The sequence below is a fragment of the Medicago truncatula genome, chromosome 7 (genome assembly GCF_003473485.1).
Source record: "Medicago truncatula cultivar Jemalong A17 chromosome 7, MtrunA17r5.0-ANR, whole genome shotgun sequence".
Lineage (NCBI taxonomy): Eukaryota > Viridiplantae > Streptophyta > Magnoliopsida > Fabales > Fabaceae > Medicago > Medicago truncatula.
The window spans coordinates 42,664,394-42,677,740 of NC_053048.1; the positions used below are offsets into that span (position 1 = coordinate 42,664,394).

Sequence of the window (13,347 nt, forward strand, 5' to 3'; positions counted from 1 at the left end):
AATTGAAGGGAAACAAAAATGAATACATATTCCTTCATTTCCCCTCTCCAACACTCCCCTATCATCCCATCCTAAAAAAGTTGAACCAAACAAACTTCATTTATAATATCCCCTCCCCTTCAAAATCTCCCAACCAAAATATACTTAGAAACTCAGGATATCACGAAATAGAATGAAAAACCTTTTCATTATATTACATTCCCCCATCCAAATAATGGAATTTTGTCTTCAACATTACATTACATTCCCTCATCCAAATAATGGAATTCACCTCAAAGTATTTGAATTCCCTCATAACATTACATTCCCTCAAAACATTCCCTCATCCAAACACACTCTTAGAGTTTCAAAAAACCTTTTCAAGGAGCTGTTAAAGATTAGGATTCTAGTAAGACGAAAAAGATGAAGTAAAACACAGGATATCACGAAATAGAATGAAAAAGATGAGCAATGATCATAGATTTTGTCTAAACCAATTCAACAAGACGTAAATCCTTAAATTATGACTAATGAACATTTAGATTAAATTTAAAAAAAAAAAAATACATCATTTTCAACTTAAAACGAAAACGAGATAGCTGAATCATAAATTGTGATTTAGCATAGCCATGCCTACTGTATGGAAATTACTTCATAATAGTTGTACTCTTCGCCAAAAGCGTCACCACCGAAGGAGAGAGGATACTTGTCAAGTCATCATTCAAGATCTTCATTTACTTACTGCAGTTTAAAACTTTGCACGACTATACAAAATAACACCAATATTACACAACGCCTAGGTAATGTGGAAGTATATTTATCAAGTCACATAAGATGATGAAGAACGTATACTTACCAAGTCTCAAACAAATTCTTGAGCCAAGAAAAGAACTTCACTTTCTTCCCACAATTTATACTTTGCACACCTATATACATGACAACAATATTAGGGAACAAGAGGAATGCTATATTTAAATTCTTTGATTGATAGAGTGTAACCATTTATTTTATTTTCTTAATAATAATAATAATGGTCTTTAATTTTTCGTCTTCTTCTGCAACTTCAAGCGCCCAACCAGCAAACAAATTATAACCCAAAACAAAAATTGGTTGGGAAATGTAAACATGTTCTATAACATATGCTTTTACTTTGGATACAAAATTGTTTCAAAATAAATGTCACTTTCGGTTTCTAATGCAATAATAACTTTTTATTTTCAATTGTACCCTTCAATTAGTACTATATTACACTACTTCCAAAGTATTATTTTTTCTTTAATGAAAAACAAACCAATAGTTTATTAGGATAATTTGGTAAAATTGTTATGACATTTGACTACTTTATTTCATTCCTTAATATGTGTGCAATTAGCTAAAGCGATACTCATTTTAAAACGGAGAGAGTAGTAGAGAATAAAAAATTGAAATCCAAACATTGTAGAAAAAGGGATTAAACAACACAAAAAGAATTCCATAATTGAAGCAATTGGATGACAGCTTTCCTTCAACATACCCAGATAAAAATAAAAAATAAATAAAAAAACCTCCAAGTCAAAAACAATTTAGGAGTTTGTGAAGAGAGACGCAGCCCACAATGTTCCATATTGAAAGATGTTGGTTTTCTTTTTAAGAATGTTGCACTTGAATTATATAAAATATATATATATATATATATATATATATATATATAATCAAGTGTTAGGGAGTATGACCCTAACATTCCTCTAGGAAACAATGGATAAGTAATGTTAGCTAAAACTGCCATTTACTGAGATGGAATATGGAAGTCTAGAGAAACTATTTACTACTCCCTCCATTTTAAAATGAGTGTCACTTTAGAAAAAATAATACGTTTCAAAATGAATGTCACCCTTGATTTCCAATGAAATATTAATCACAAATTTCCAATTGTACCCCTATATACACTACTTCCAAAATATTACTTTTCCTATGCATTTATGATAGTAGTATTGTAGTAAAGAAACCAATAGTTGAAAGGGATAATTTGGTAAAATTACTATTCACTTTATTCTAATCAATGCATTTCTTAACATATGTGTAAAAACCTTAAACAACATTTATTTTGAAACGGAAGTACTTAGCAACTAATGAAGATCCATAAACTGCCATTTTCTCCTCCTCCATGAAAAATATAAAGGAAATTTCTAAAGAGGTAATTACTTTACTCCCCATGTTACTCTTATCAATAAAAGTTGATAGTGTAGTTAATGTGTTCATTTTATATATAAATGTATCTAAAATACCCTTATGTATGTAGCAGTAAATTTTGTTTTTTCACATTCCAAAACATTTGGTGGTATTAATTAGGGGTTTATTTGAAAAAGAAACAATAAATATATTTAGTAATTTGAAAATTGGCCTATATTTATGGATAAATTTTTAGTCAAATAATTATGGGTTTACTTTGAAAAGAAGCAATAAAAATATCTAGTAATTTGAAAAAGGGCTTAGATATATAAGAACAAATTATTTGTCAAATGAGTGTTTATATTTAGAGAGTGGGAGTAGTAATGAAAAGGTTGTGTTCACATGATTTTCTTTACATTCAATGTCAATGCCAAAGATGTAAATGACTATCTCATATAAAAATGATGAGAATAATTATCAACCATTCGATCAAAAATAGATAGTTGAGATTAAAAAGTCACAATTTAAAACATATGTACCTCTCCTTATTATATCAATTCTCAAACTCATTTACCTATTCATATCAAGTGAGAATGGGTATCTTATGTGAGTGAGAATGATAAGTATAAATCTCAACCGTTAGATCAAAGTGAATGACTAAGATTAGAACTCAAATTAAAAAATAAAAAACACGTACAAATATTAACACCTACCTAAAAATACTACGGAATGAATTAACAATTTACACTCACTTGGTTTTGACCAAAAAAACCAGATTAGAATCCGATGGTTAACAACCTACACCCACTTCGTATTAGAATCAGATTCAATTACCCTATAAAATTAAAGTATTAGAAACTATGTTCTTACCTTGAATGAATGCTGAACACTTCAATATTGTCTCCTTTTACAACATCCTTCAATGATATTAGACTTGGAATATGTGGAATTACTTCAACAGATTTTGAACGAGTCCCACGAATTCGAAAAACTTTGTATCCATATTTCTCAGGTTCAAAGTAGATAAAACAATTGCATGAATGATATAACAATATGGCATCAAAGGGTTTTACCGGCCAACATAAACCATAACGCGGTGAAATAGGATAGCCTAGAGAATTGACCGAAGTCTCAATGTTGTAAACCTTAGTCCACGATTCTTCAATGCCATGCTCATTCATAACCCACATTGTAACATCAACAAAAAAATTCAAGTCACAAATGTAAAGAAATCCCTTTAATTCTCCCATGCTAATACGCCTATTATCATGAATTCCAAACACATGTGGAGGAGAAGGAAATGGCTGCAACCTCTCACCTTCAAAACAAAAACATAATATTGACTTTTGTTGCCCCTCAAATTTGATCCAGTGAAGCACACCATTCACACAAGTGGGATACTTAAGGCTTGAAATAGAAATACGAGGATCCACTTCAACAGTTCTCCATGATGGTGCTCCAAGTGTGTTTATTTCGAGGATAACACGATCAAACACCCAATCATTGGCACGTTGAACATGTCTTATCCATATTTTTATCACCTTATATTCATTAGTTTTAGGTTGGAAACCAAAACCAGCTTGTCCTTGCATTCTTACTCGATCCGTATTTAATCTTAAAGGAGTCGTAGTAGCTTCAGGAAGTCTTATGAACTCCCCCGTGACTGGGTTGCAAATCACTAAAGGGTTTTTCGGTATATGGATTAGACAAACAAAGCAAACCATTGCAAGAATTGACAATATTAAATTTACTATTACCTATGTCACAAGAAATATAAAGGCTTTGTCGATCCCTAATATTGTTCATGTCGTTTTTTTTCTCCAAAAGTAATTTAGGAGCACGAAATAGGCGCTTGGATTTATTCTTGATCTTGTGCATTTTCTCCTTAAATAATTTCCCATAACGAAGAGGAAGCTTAAATATGGGGTCAAGCTTCACAAGATTGTTCCTTCCAAACTCAAACTTTTCAGGCTCACACTCAAGAAGGTGCAGGGTTCTTGACACATGATCTAAGCGACGGGTCCGAACCATGAGACTAGTTGGTGATAGCTCAAAGTGCAATTTAGCAAATTGCGGTTCTGAAATCATTGTTTTTCAGATTATGCACACACATCTACAAATGAGAAGAGATTTTATGGGAAGTTGAAGCAAAATGTGGGCGGTGAGGTGGGATGGAAGATTATCAAAATAAGGGTAAAGGTCATCACTTTCTGCCTCTTCAACTTTACAGTTTGCTTCATTGTATCTTTGGCTAGTAGCCCTTGCAGATACAATTGAATCCCTTTTTCTTTGCATGGCTACATTGAGTTGTAAGAAAGAAAATAAACAAACTATCCCTGTAAATTGATATTTATAGGACAGTTTACTTAATTAATCCAGTTAAAATTTAAAATTTACAGCATCAATTGAAAATCAGAATTGGATAGATATCGTATGAGGCAAAAGCGAAACTATGAATCAAACACTAGAAGACAAAAAGTTCCTATCTTTAAATAAAACAATGAAAATTTGACGTATGAACTTCATATTAAAAATTACAACTTCAATCGAAGAAATTTGGGAACTAATGAACCAATTAGCAAACAAACTGATGTAGATAAAGAGAAAGAGGGGGTTATAGGTTATTGATTGATAAATAACGAAGAATGATTTGTAAAAATCCAGTTAAGGAACTACGAACTACCTTGGAGAAGAGAGCGCCGCCGCTGTAACACTTCACTATTTCTCTCTGTCGAAGCTGAATGAGGGTTACGTTTGACCCGGAAAGTAGAACGAAGCCGTTTTATGTAATTAGAGCATCCTATGCGATAACACGATGGTTTCTTTTGGCCCAGAAAGCAAAACGAAGCCGTTTTGCTGTGTTTTTAAAACCGATTAAAAAAAGACGGTTATGATCAAATACCTCCTCTGAAATTTTGCACTTATTTGCAAAATGTCTCCTAAACTTAAAAATTTAGATTTTTTTCTTACCAAAAATCATACATTTAGTTCTTCAAGTAGTATATTACAATGAGAAACTCTTGGCATGTCAGCCATTTTCGTAAACTGAATAAAATGTTGTCGAAGCTCACTAGAAGGCACTGATGAAATACAGAGCCAATTCCTCACAAGAGACCAAAGTGAACCAAAAACATTGCAATGTAAAAAGAGGTGTGTAGCGGATTCAATGTCAACGCACCCACCTACACACGCCGCATATGTTGAGAGAAGAACCCCCCGATACAGCAGGTTGTCTTTAGTATGAAGCCTGTTGCGAAGGAGGCTCCACACCAACACGGAAACCTTTGACGGAATATGTTTATGCCACACATCATCAACCAGAGACCTGTCTGAAATATGACATGTGAAAGTAATGTAGCTATAGGAGACTTTCACTGAATAACCATTAGCAGGGTCTAACATCGATTTCCATTTGTCAGTAACGTTATCTTGGAAAATAATGTTATTTAAAAGAACAGAGCACTCCCTCACACACTCCTCCTCCTATGCAAACAGACGTCGTCTCTACTCCCACGCCCTTCCGTCAACCATCCACCCCAGCCTCCCCATGTATATATGTTAATTGTTATTCTAGTATTTTTCTTATTATCGGGACTAGAATCATGAATTAATCTTTAACTATATCAACTCCTTTAATTTCATAGCTTAAACTAGATGAGCTACTCAAAATCTCCATTTCCTCTTATGAAATTTAGATATCTAAAAGGACTAATCGGTCAATAATTTGCTTACTCGTGATTACAATGAGATATAAATTTAAATTTATTCATAAGATGACATTGATTTCAAAGACAAGTTAGTCTTTAATAAGTTGGTGTTAACGCTGTCTCTGTGACCTTAAATCAGTTGACAAAGACATTGTATAATATATACAAGCGTCAGAATTTCAACCCCGAACACTCATTTATTCATATTGACAATTTGACAATTTAAAATGATGAGTTTAATAGTTATGCATTTGATGGTAAAAATGGTTATACATCCTGATCCAATAAAAATCCACATTTTGTCATATATATATCTATTGAATAAATTACACTCTTCTCCCCTAAAGGAAGCTTGAATTACACTCCCCTCTCATCTTAAGTTAAAATTTAAACTCCCCTCCCTTGAAAAATAAAACTTATACTCCCCTCCCTTAATAATTACATATGCACTACAATTTAATCTATTTTAACATAAATAAATATTTTTACGATATCTACTAATTTTAAAACACCATTTAAGAAGAAAAAAAATCGTTTATTTGTAATTTAAATGTCAATAATAACTAAATTTAAATATTTTGTTATTAACTTTATAACTTAGAATATAAAATTTATTTTTATAATCATATTTTATTGACTTTAGTAAGTTTTCACTCATTTTAATTTTATTGTGTGTTGTTTTATATTTTATAATTTATAATAGGATTTAAAACTACATGTTAATCAAATTGTGAATAAAAAATAGAGAAAAAAAGGAATTTCAATTTTGATTATATTAAAGTAGATCTACAATATTATTTTTCTTCGGAGTATGTTTGATATTTTTTTGATAAATTACTAGAAATAAAGAAAAATTACACTTCCCTACTTTGAAAGATGCTTGAATTACACTTCCCTCTCCTCTTATGTTAAAATATACACTCCATTCCCCTCTTATGCAAAATATAATAGAAAATATTTCACTCCACATCCCTGAAAGAAGCTTGAATTACATTCTCCATCCCTCTTATGTTAAAATCTACAATTTCCTCCCTTAATAAGTTTTTTTTTTTTATTTCTAGTAATTTATCAAAAAAGAAAAATCGAACACACTCCGATTAAATCTAACCTGTATACGAGAGACAGTATTGAATGATAAATCTATGGTTCATTGGTATATTTTACAACTAATGTGACTTTGACCTGAATAACAAAAACTACAAGTTCAAGAAGTTCAGGAGCAGGATAATGAATTTTCCGTAGGAACTCCTAATTGACCAAGTTCGCATTTGGAGACGATAACAGCAACCTGGAATCACAGAATCATCTTATATTCATGTAAGATAAAAACTAAAGATGTCACATCATCATTGTATCTTAAAATATTTTGGAGTTCCTTAAATGATATATTATTATAGGAGTCATTTCCATATTTCATGAGGTATTTCCTTATTTAAATACAATTAAGAATCTAGTATTGGTACAAGTTGACTTCAGTTCTTTGTACATTGTATCGCATCAAATCAATATCAATTTCAGTTATTCATTTGCTTATTATCTCTTTTCCTTCTTCCATACGAAAACCCTAAATATTAACAAAAAGGATCAAAAACAATTTAAAACAATACAAGACTAAAAAAAAAAACTTTTCTAAAGAGTCGGATGAAACTTTGTAAATGCTACAGTTGGGCTGGGAACAGGACCATTATAGACTCTAATAAGTTAGAAACTGCTTTTGGATCTCAAGACAATGCAAACAAATTTTACAAAAACATTGGTTTTGTTAAACTTATGAAAATGAAAATGACTAAGCGCGGTAACTTACACTATCAACGACAATCACGTCTACAGCTTTCACTTTCTGTTAATGTATCAACTCAACTATGCTCCACAAATTTTCAGCATAATCAGGATTTGAGATGAGTAGGTTCTTGCTATTTACACCCACCCATTGACTCCCAAGTGAAAGGTCTAATGCACTTTCTACATCAAGATACGCACAATATCCTGCCAAAAGAAAGAATAGAATTTATTAAATTGACAGGAGACGATGCATAAAACAGCAACATTCTCCAACAGACATGGGGAAAAGGCTAAGACTTAAGAATACTGAGCATCTTGCATTTGTCAACTGACAAGTAGTTTACAAAAACTTTATTCAATTATTAGACCTAAAACTCAAATGAAAAGACTCTTAGAGACAATCAGCTTAATGCAGTCTGGGCACACTCACACACCAGTATTGTTTCAATAAATAATATATGCAGAAATCATTCTCAAGAAACTAATCTACTTCCAAATGGTGGAGATGCTTACAGCAATCTGTTTTTCATTTTCCATACTTGACAAGAATTTCTTGGAGATCCTATATCTAAATTATTTGATTAGCTTGTAATTCAAACAAAGTTCTTAGCCTATTATTGCGTAGTATTTTCGCTATGCTAACCTACTTTCAAATTATGCAAATCTTATTAGTTTTTAACCTGGTGGCACTATATGCGTCAAGGAACAAAGATCATCAAGGAGACAAGAATGAAACAATTTAGCTTCATTTAATAGTAATTGTACATTTCATTTATCATATTTCAAGTACATTTCATTTTTCATATTTCAAAAATTCCAGCATTAATGTACTGGATCATCGGTTGGCAAAAAAATACTTCATCTATATATACCTCTCATTGCTGCAGGTACAATTCTTATGATATAATATCACATATATAATAATAACTAGATAATAATACTTATATCCTCAGCCACTTTGACAAAACTGACCCTTTAGCAGATTCATATGAGTCTTTGCTTGCAGTACAAGGTATTTGATCTTCATTTACCATGCAGTAGGAGTAGCTACCTTGTGCACATAGTTAAAATTTCCCCTCATTCCTCCTCCTCTTCCTCTACTCATCTGATACAACTTACCGTGATGATAACCAGGGTTCATAGACCGAGACATCTTGTTTTCTCTCTTTCTGTTATACCCATCCCATGTTGCCCAATTACTATTCCAACCATTTCTTCCTTGATATTTGTTATGCAAGTTGCCACCATAGTTCTCCCTCTGAATCCACCTCTGAGAATCATTCTGACTATTTTTCCACCCATATTCTTTTGCATGTTCATCAACAGGAGCATGATACTGTTCCCAAGAGTTTGTTTCCCATCCCTGAGCAGCATAGTTTGGTTCAGAGGGCTTTGTTACGTTTTCTTCTTTGTCCCCCCATCCAGGACCAGACAAGGACTGATTCAAGAGGAGAGAACTACCGAGAATCACGATTTCCTCGGGTTTTTGATCCATGTTGCGGCGGGCCTCTGCTTCTCTTTCCACCTCCAAATAAAGTTCAGAGTCAATACTTGCATTCCAATCTACATCGTCGATGTAAATGTTAGGATCAGGCAATGGTATGTTGCAGGGAAGGCCGTTGATCTCAGCCCAAAACCTGTTTTTTGCATTGTCAAATGCCTCTTTGACAGCAGAGTCGTTCCAGTTTACCACTTTGGGGTGAAGACACATATACTTATTGCCTTCTATTACCTTTCTCCATGGAACTGAACCAACCGAATTACAAAACTTCTTTTCCCACGAAGGCACTGTTGGAAACCTATTAGCTGTGAACCAAAAGGAATACATGGAATCAATTAATAATTTATCACACCGTGATAGCATGACACTAAAATGTAATTCTAAGATAATGTGGCAAAGGAGTGAAAAACATGCAAAACTCGTGAAGAAGAACAAATACTTGTTTATTGAATGGCCAAATCTAGACAACTTTAGTTCAAAATCCGAAACAAATTGAATTTTTACATAGCTGGAGGTACAAAAGATCGACCGCTAAACTTTCCTATTCAATGATTGAATGACGTAAGGATATTTTAAAAAGTAAATATGCCCCCAAAAGATTTAATTAGTAGATACCTAGATAGTTTCAGTTTAAAATACGACATACCAAGTTCGGATAAAGAAGAGTGTAGTTAAATAAACAGGAAATTTAGATATCTTTGGATTACTCTATTTCAATTCAATGACATCACACATCATCTGGCTATCTGATTCTTACCAATAGATACCTACTTGAACATTGCCAAAATCAAGACCATTTTCAGATCAAATTAAACAAAAATCAAAATAGTTTCATGTACAAAAGATAGACTAATGAAAGGAAAGTTGGCTTCCTGTAAGCTACATCAATATAATGAGGTAGGGTTTTGTTTACAATGTGTCATATCAAGATTCGATTACTAGATATTCAATTAGAAATAGCATATCAATAGACGACATGTAATCAAAGCACAGCACAGACAAAAGTGATTACAGAACATAATTGGCAGAAGATCCAACACAAACAGAAACATAGTTATCTATCAACCCTGTACATTTCAATAATTGATTGACGTAGGGACCAACCAACCTGATGAACATGCAAAACACTAACCAAAGAAATGACAACATTTCATATCCTTAAAACAAATCACAAGCTCTAAGCCTTTTGTCAGAAAAGAGGTAGGGTTTTCATAATGAGACCATCAAACCAAAACTCATTCCTAGGTAAAAAAAAAATCCAAATACATTGTTGAATCCTACTAGCACAAACTGAGTAATAGATCCCCAGACACAAAGTTACACAACCAAAATTTCTCATTCAAAACCAGCTAATAAAAAATATATATAAATAAGGAAGTCCAAAATTTGAAACCAAAATCCCAATTGAACACATTCAAAAGTGATTATAATCAAGGTTTTAAAAAAACCATTTGCAACCACAATTGAAACAGCGTAAAAGGGCAACCCGGTGCATTGAAGCTCCCGCATACGCAAGGTCCGGGAAGGGGTCCCGCCATTTGGTGTATTGTACGCAACCTTACCATGTTTTTACACAAGAGGCTGTTCCAGGACAACAACTTTACCGGTTGCACCAAGGTTACCCTCACAATTGAAACAGCATATCAAGATAATTTTCAATTACTTCACAACATATGTATGTGACATCAATTATTCACAATATCAAAATTCCAACATAACTTCATTTTTAAACATTCCTTAAAAGAAATCAAAATGAAAAAAGAAAAAATAGTTTCACAAAAAACATAGAGGAATTAATCCATGCAAAAAACAGAAGAATGGAGAAAGAGAAAATAAAATGGAAGTAAGTAGCTAACCCAAAGGTGGTTTTCCATTATAGGATGAGGATATCCACTGACCCACTTGACTGATCCCTTGGTTTTTTGTCCAATTAGCCATTTCCAGAATCAAAAGAGAAAGACCCAGATGAAGAAATTGAAAAGGTTTTATCGAAAACAGCGAAGAAACACAATTGAAGCAAAAATTAACAAGCTTTGGGGAATGGGATTTCAGAGAGAGAGAGAGAAAGACACGTGACGATGAGGATGATGATGATTTGGACACAAACAAAGACAAGATTTGTTCCGAGGTTTCTTCTTGCTTATGACATCACTTTGTACTTTGTACTTGTCTATGTCTATGTGGAGTAGCATTTTTATAGCACATGTTTCTTACTTTCCTTTTGTCTTTTTCTTCAATTTTTTATTCACATTTATTTTTTTGACTGTTTAGGAAAAGGTGGCAACCCATGGCTTAAAATAGTATCTCATTTTTTTAGAATTAATTACAAATATCTCTATGTGAAATTCCTCCTAAAAAGAACAGTGGAGTAAATAGTCAATTTCTCTCTGAAATTGGTTTCATCAATTATCCTCTTGAAATTAATAAAACTTTAATTACCCCTCTGAAATTTCACAACGTTAGTCAATTTACCCCCTCAGTCAAATTTTTCTGTTAGTGAACATGACGTTTTGCAAATACCCCCTGAAGTTTTGCACTTATGTGCAAAATACCCCCAAACTTAAAAATTTATATTATTTTTTTCTTAAAAACAAACAATTAATAGTTAAATATTAAAACTAACTATTAATTTTGGAATTTGGGAAAACTACATGCATATATACATCAAAATAGGCTCCAAAATGCGGAAAAATATGTATTTTTTAAAGTGACAATAATGGGATGATTTGTGGATTAATATTGGGGGTTGTGTAGTTTAAATGGTTTGAGCAAATTGTTGAAGGAGTTGGAGAAGTTAAAAGACTAAAATGGTGAAGGAGAAAATATAAATTTAAATCTGATTATTAATTTGTTTATAAACCTCTAAAAATAATAATTTGTCTATTAGAAATAAGTAACCATTATTGTCTCTTTAAAAATACACATTTTTCCCTATTTTGATGTATATATGTATGTAGTTTTTCCAGATATGATGATAGCTTCCGTTAAAATAATAACTGATTTATCGATTTAGAAATATAACAAATAAGAACTCATTAGAAGTTACTATATAGATTAGTATTTTTTTTTCCAGGTATGAATTAATGTATGCACAAAGGAGCAAAGATAATCAAGAAGATAAGAATCAAAACAATGTAGCATCATTTAATTGTAGTTGCATATTCATATTTCAATAATAGCATAACTAATATATACATTGTATCATCGATCACCACAAAGGTATCTAATATAACATCACATATATAATAATACCTAGATAACATAACTTATATCCTAAGCTTCATACGTGTCCTAGCTTTCTTGTAGTCCAAGGCATTTGATATTCATTCACCATGCACAAGGAGTAGCTACCTTGTCGACATAAGGATAATTTCCCCTCCATCCTCTCCCTCCTCCTCTTCCTCCATTTCTTCTTCTTCTTCCACTATTCATCTGATACTCATTAGTTCCATGATCATATCCAGGGTTCGTAGACCATGATATGTTGTTTTCTCTCCTTCTGTTATATCCATCCCATGTCCCCCAATTTCCACTATTTCTTCCTTGATACTTGTTATGAAAGTCACCACCATATTGCTCCCTCTGATTCCATCCTTGAGAATCATTCTGACCATTTTTCCATCCATATTCTTTTGCAGCATGTTCAATGGGAGCATCATACTGTTTCCAAAAGTTTTTTTGGTTATTTCCATGTTGGTTCGATTCCCATCCCCGAGCAACATCATTTGGTTCATAAGGCTTTGTTAACTTTTCGTCTTCTTCGTCCCCCCATCCTGGACCCGATAAGGACTGATCCAAGAAGAGAGAACTACTGAGAATCACGACTTCCTCGCCTTTTTCTTCAATGTTGCGGCAGGCCTCTACTTCTCTTTCCACATCCAGATAAAGTTCAGTGTCGACGCTTGCGTTCCAGTCTATATCATCTATGTAAATGTTAGGATCAGGCGATGGTATGTCGCAGGGAATGTCGTTGATCTCAGCCCAGAACCTGTTTTTTGCATTGTTGAATGCCTCTTTGACGGCAGAATCGTCCCAGTTTACCACATTGGGATGTAGACACATATATTTCTTGACTTCTATTATCTTTCGCCATGGTACTGAGCCAATCGAAGCACAAAACTTCTTTTCCCACAAAGGCACTGTTGGTAACCAATTATCTGTTAGCAAAAAAGAATAAATAGAATCAATTGATATATCTACTTGAACATAGCCAAAATCAAGACATTATAA

The 13,347-nt window shown here is 32.8% G+C and overlaps 2 protein-coding genes and 1 pseudogene across 3 annotated transcripts; all 3 read right to left on the bottom strand.

Moving 5' to 3' along the window:
* Nucleotides 1-430: 430 nt before the first annotated feature.
* LOC11418467 (F-box/kelch-repeat protein At3g06240-like) lies at nucleotides 431-4,985 on the bottom strand (annotated as a pseudogene).
* A 1,976-nt stretch (nucleotides 4,986-6,961) lies between these two features.
* LOC11420155 (uncharacterized) lies at nucleotides 6,962-11,264 on the bottom strand. 2 transcript variants are annotated; one of them, XR_003006545.2, is made up of 4 exons: nucleotides 10,974-11,264; nucleotides 8,589-9,422; nucleotides 7,639-7,820; nucleotides 6,962-7,122 (listed from the first exon to the last, which is right to left on the bottom strand). XR_003006545.2 is itself a non-coding variant. In XM_024769430.2 (2 exons), the coding sequence occupies exons 1-2, from the start codon at nucleotides 11,053-11,055 to the stop codon at nucleotides 8,644-8,646; spliced, it is 861 nt and encodes a 286-aa protein (XP_024625198.1). In that variant the 5' UTR covers nucleotides 11,056-11,264; the 3' UTR covers nucleotides 8,347-8,643. The 2 variants fall into 2 exon arrangements, 1 of the variants encoding a protein (XP_024625198.1); XM_024769430.2 differs by lacking the exons at nucleotides 6,962-7,122; nucleotides 7,639-7,820 and having other exon boundaries at nucleotides 8,347-9,422.
* A 993-nt stretch (nucleotides 11,265-12,257) lies between these two features.
* On the bottom strand, nucleotides 12,258-13,323 carry LOC11420156 (uncharacterized). Its single transcript, XM_024769431.2, has one exon. The coding sequence runs from the start codon at nucleotides 13,177-13,179 to the stop codon at nucleotides 12,445-12,447; it is 735 nt and encodes a 244-aa protein (XP_024625199.1). The 5' UTR covers nucleotides 13,180-13,323; the 3' UTR covers nucleotides 12,258-12,444.
* Between the last annotated feature and the right edge of the window lie 24 nt (nucleotides 13,324-13,347).

Coding starts and splice junctions, on each gene's coding strand:
- LOC11420155 (XM_024769430.2), bottom strand. CDS start 11,055: ATGGCTAATTGGACAAAAAACCAAGGGATCAGTCAAGTGGGTCAGTGG. Junction 9,423..10,973: donor TAATGGAAAACCACCTTTGG/GTTAGCTACTTA, acceptor TTTGGTTCACAG/CTAATAGGTTTCCAACAGTG.
- LOC11420156 (XM_024769431.2), bottom strand. CDS start 13,179: ATGTGTCTACATCCCAATGTGGTAAACTGGGACGATTCTGCCGTCAAA.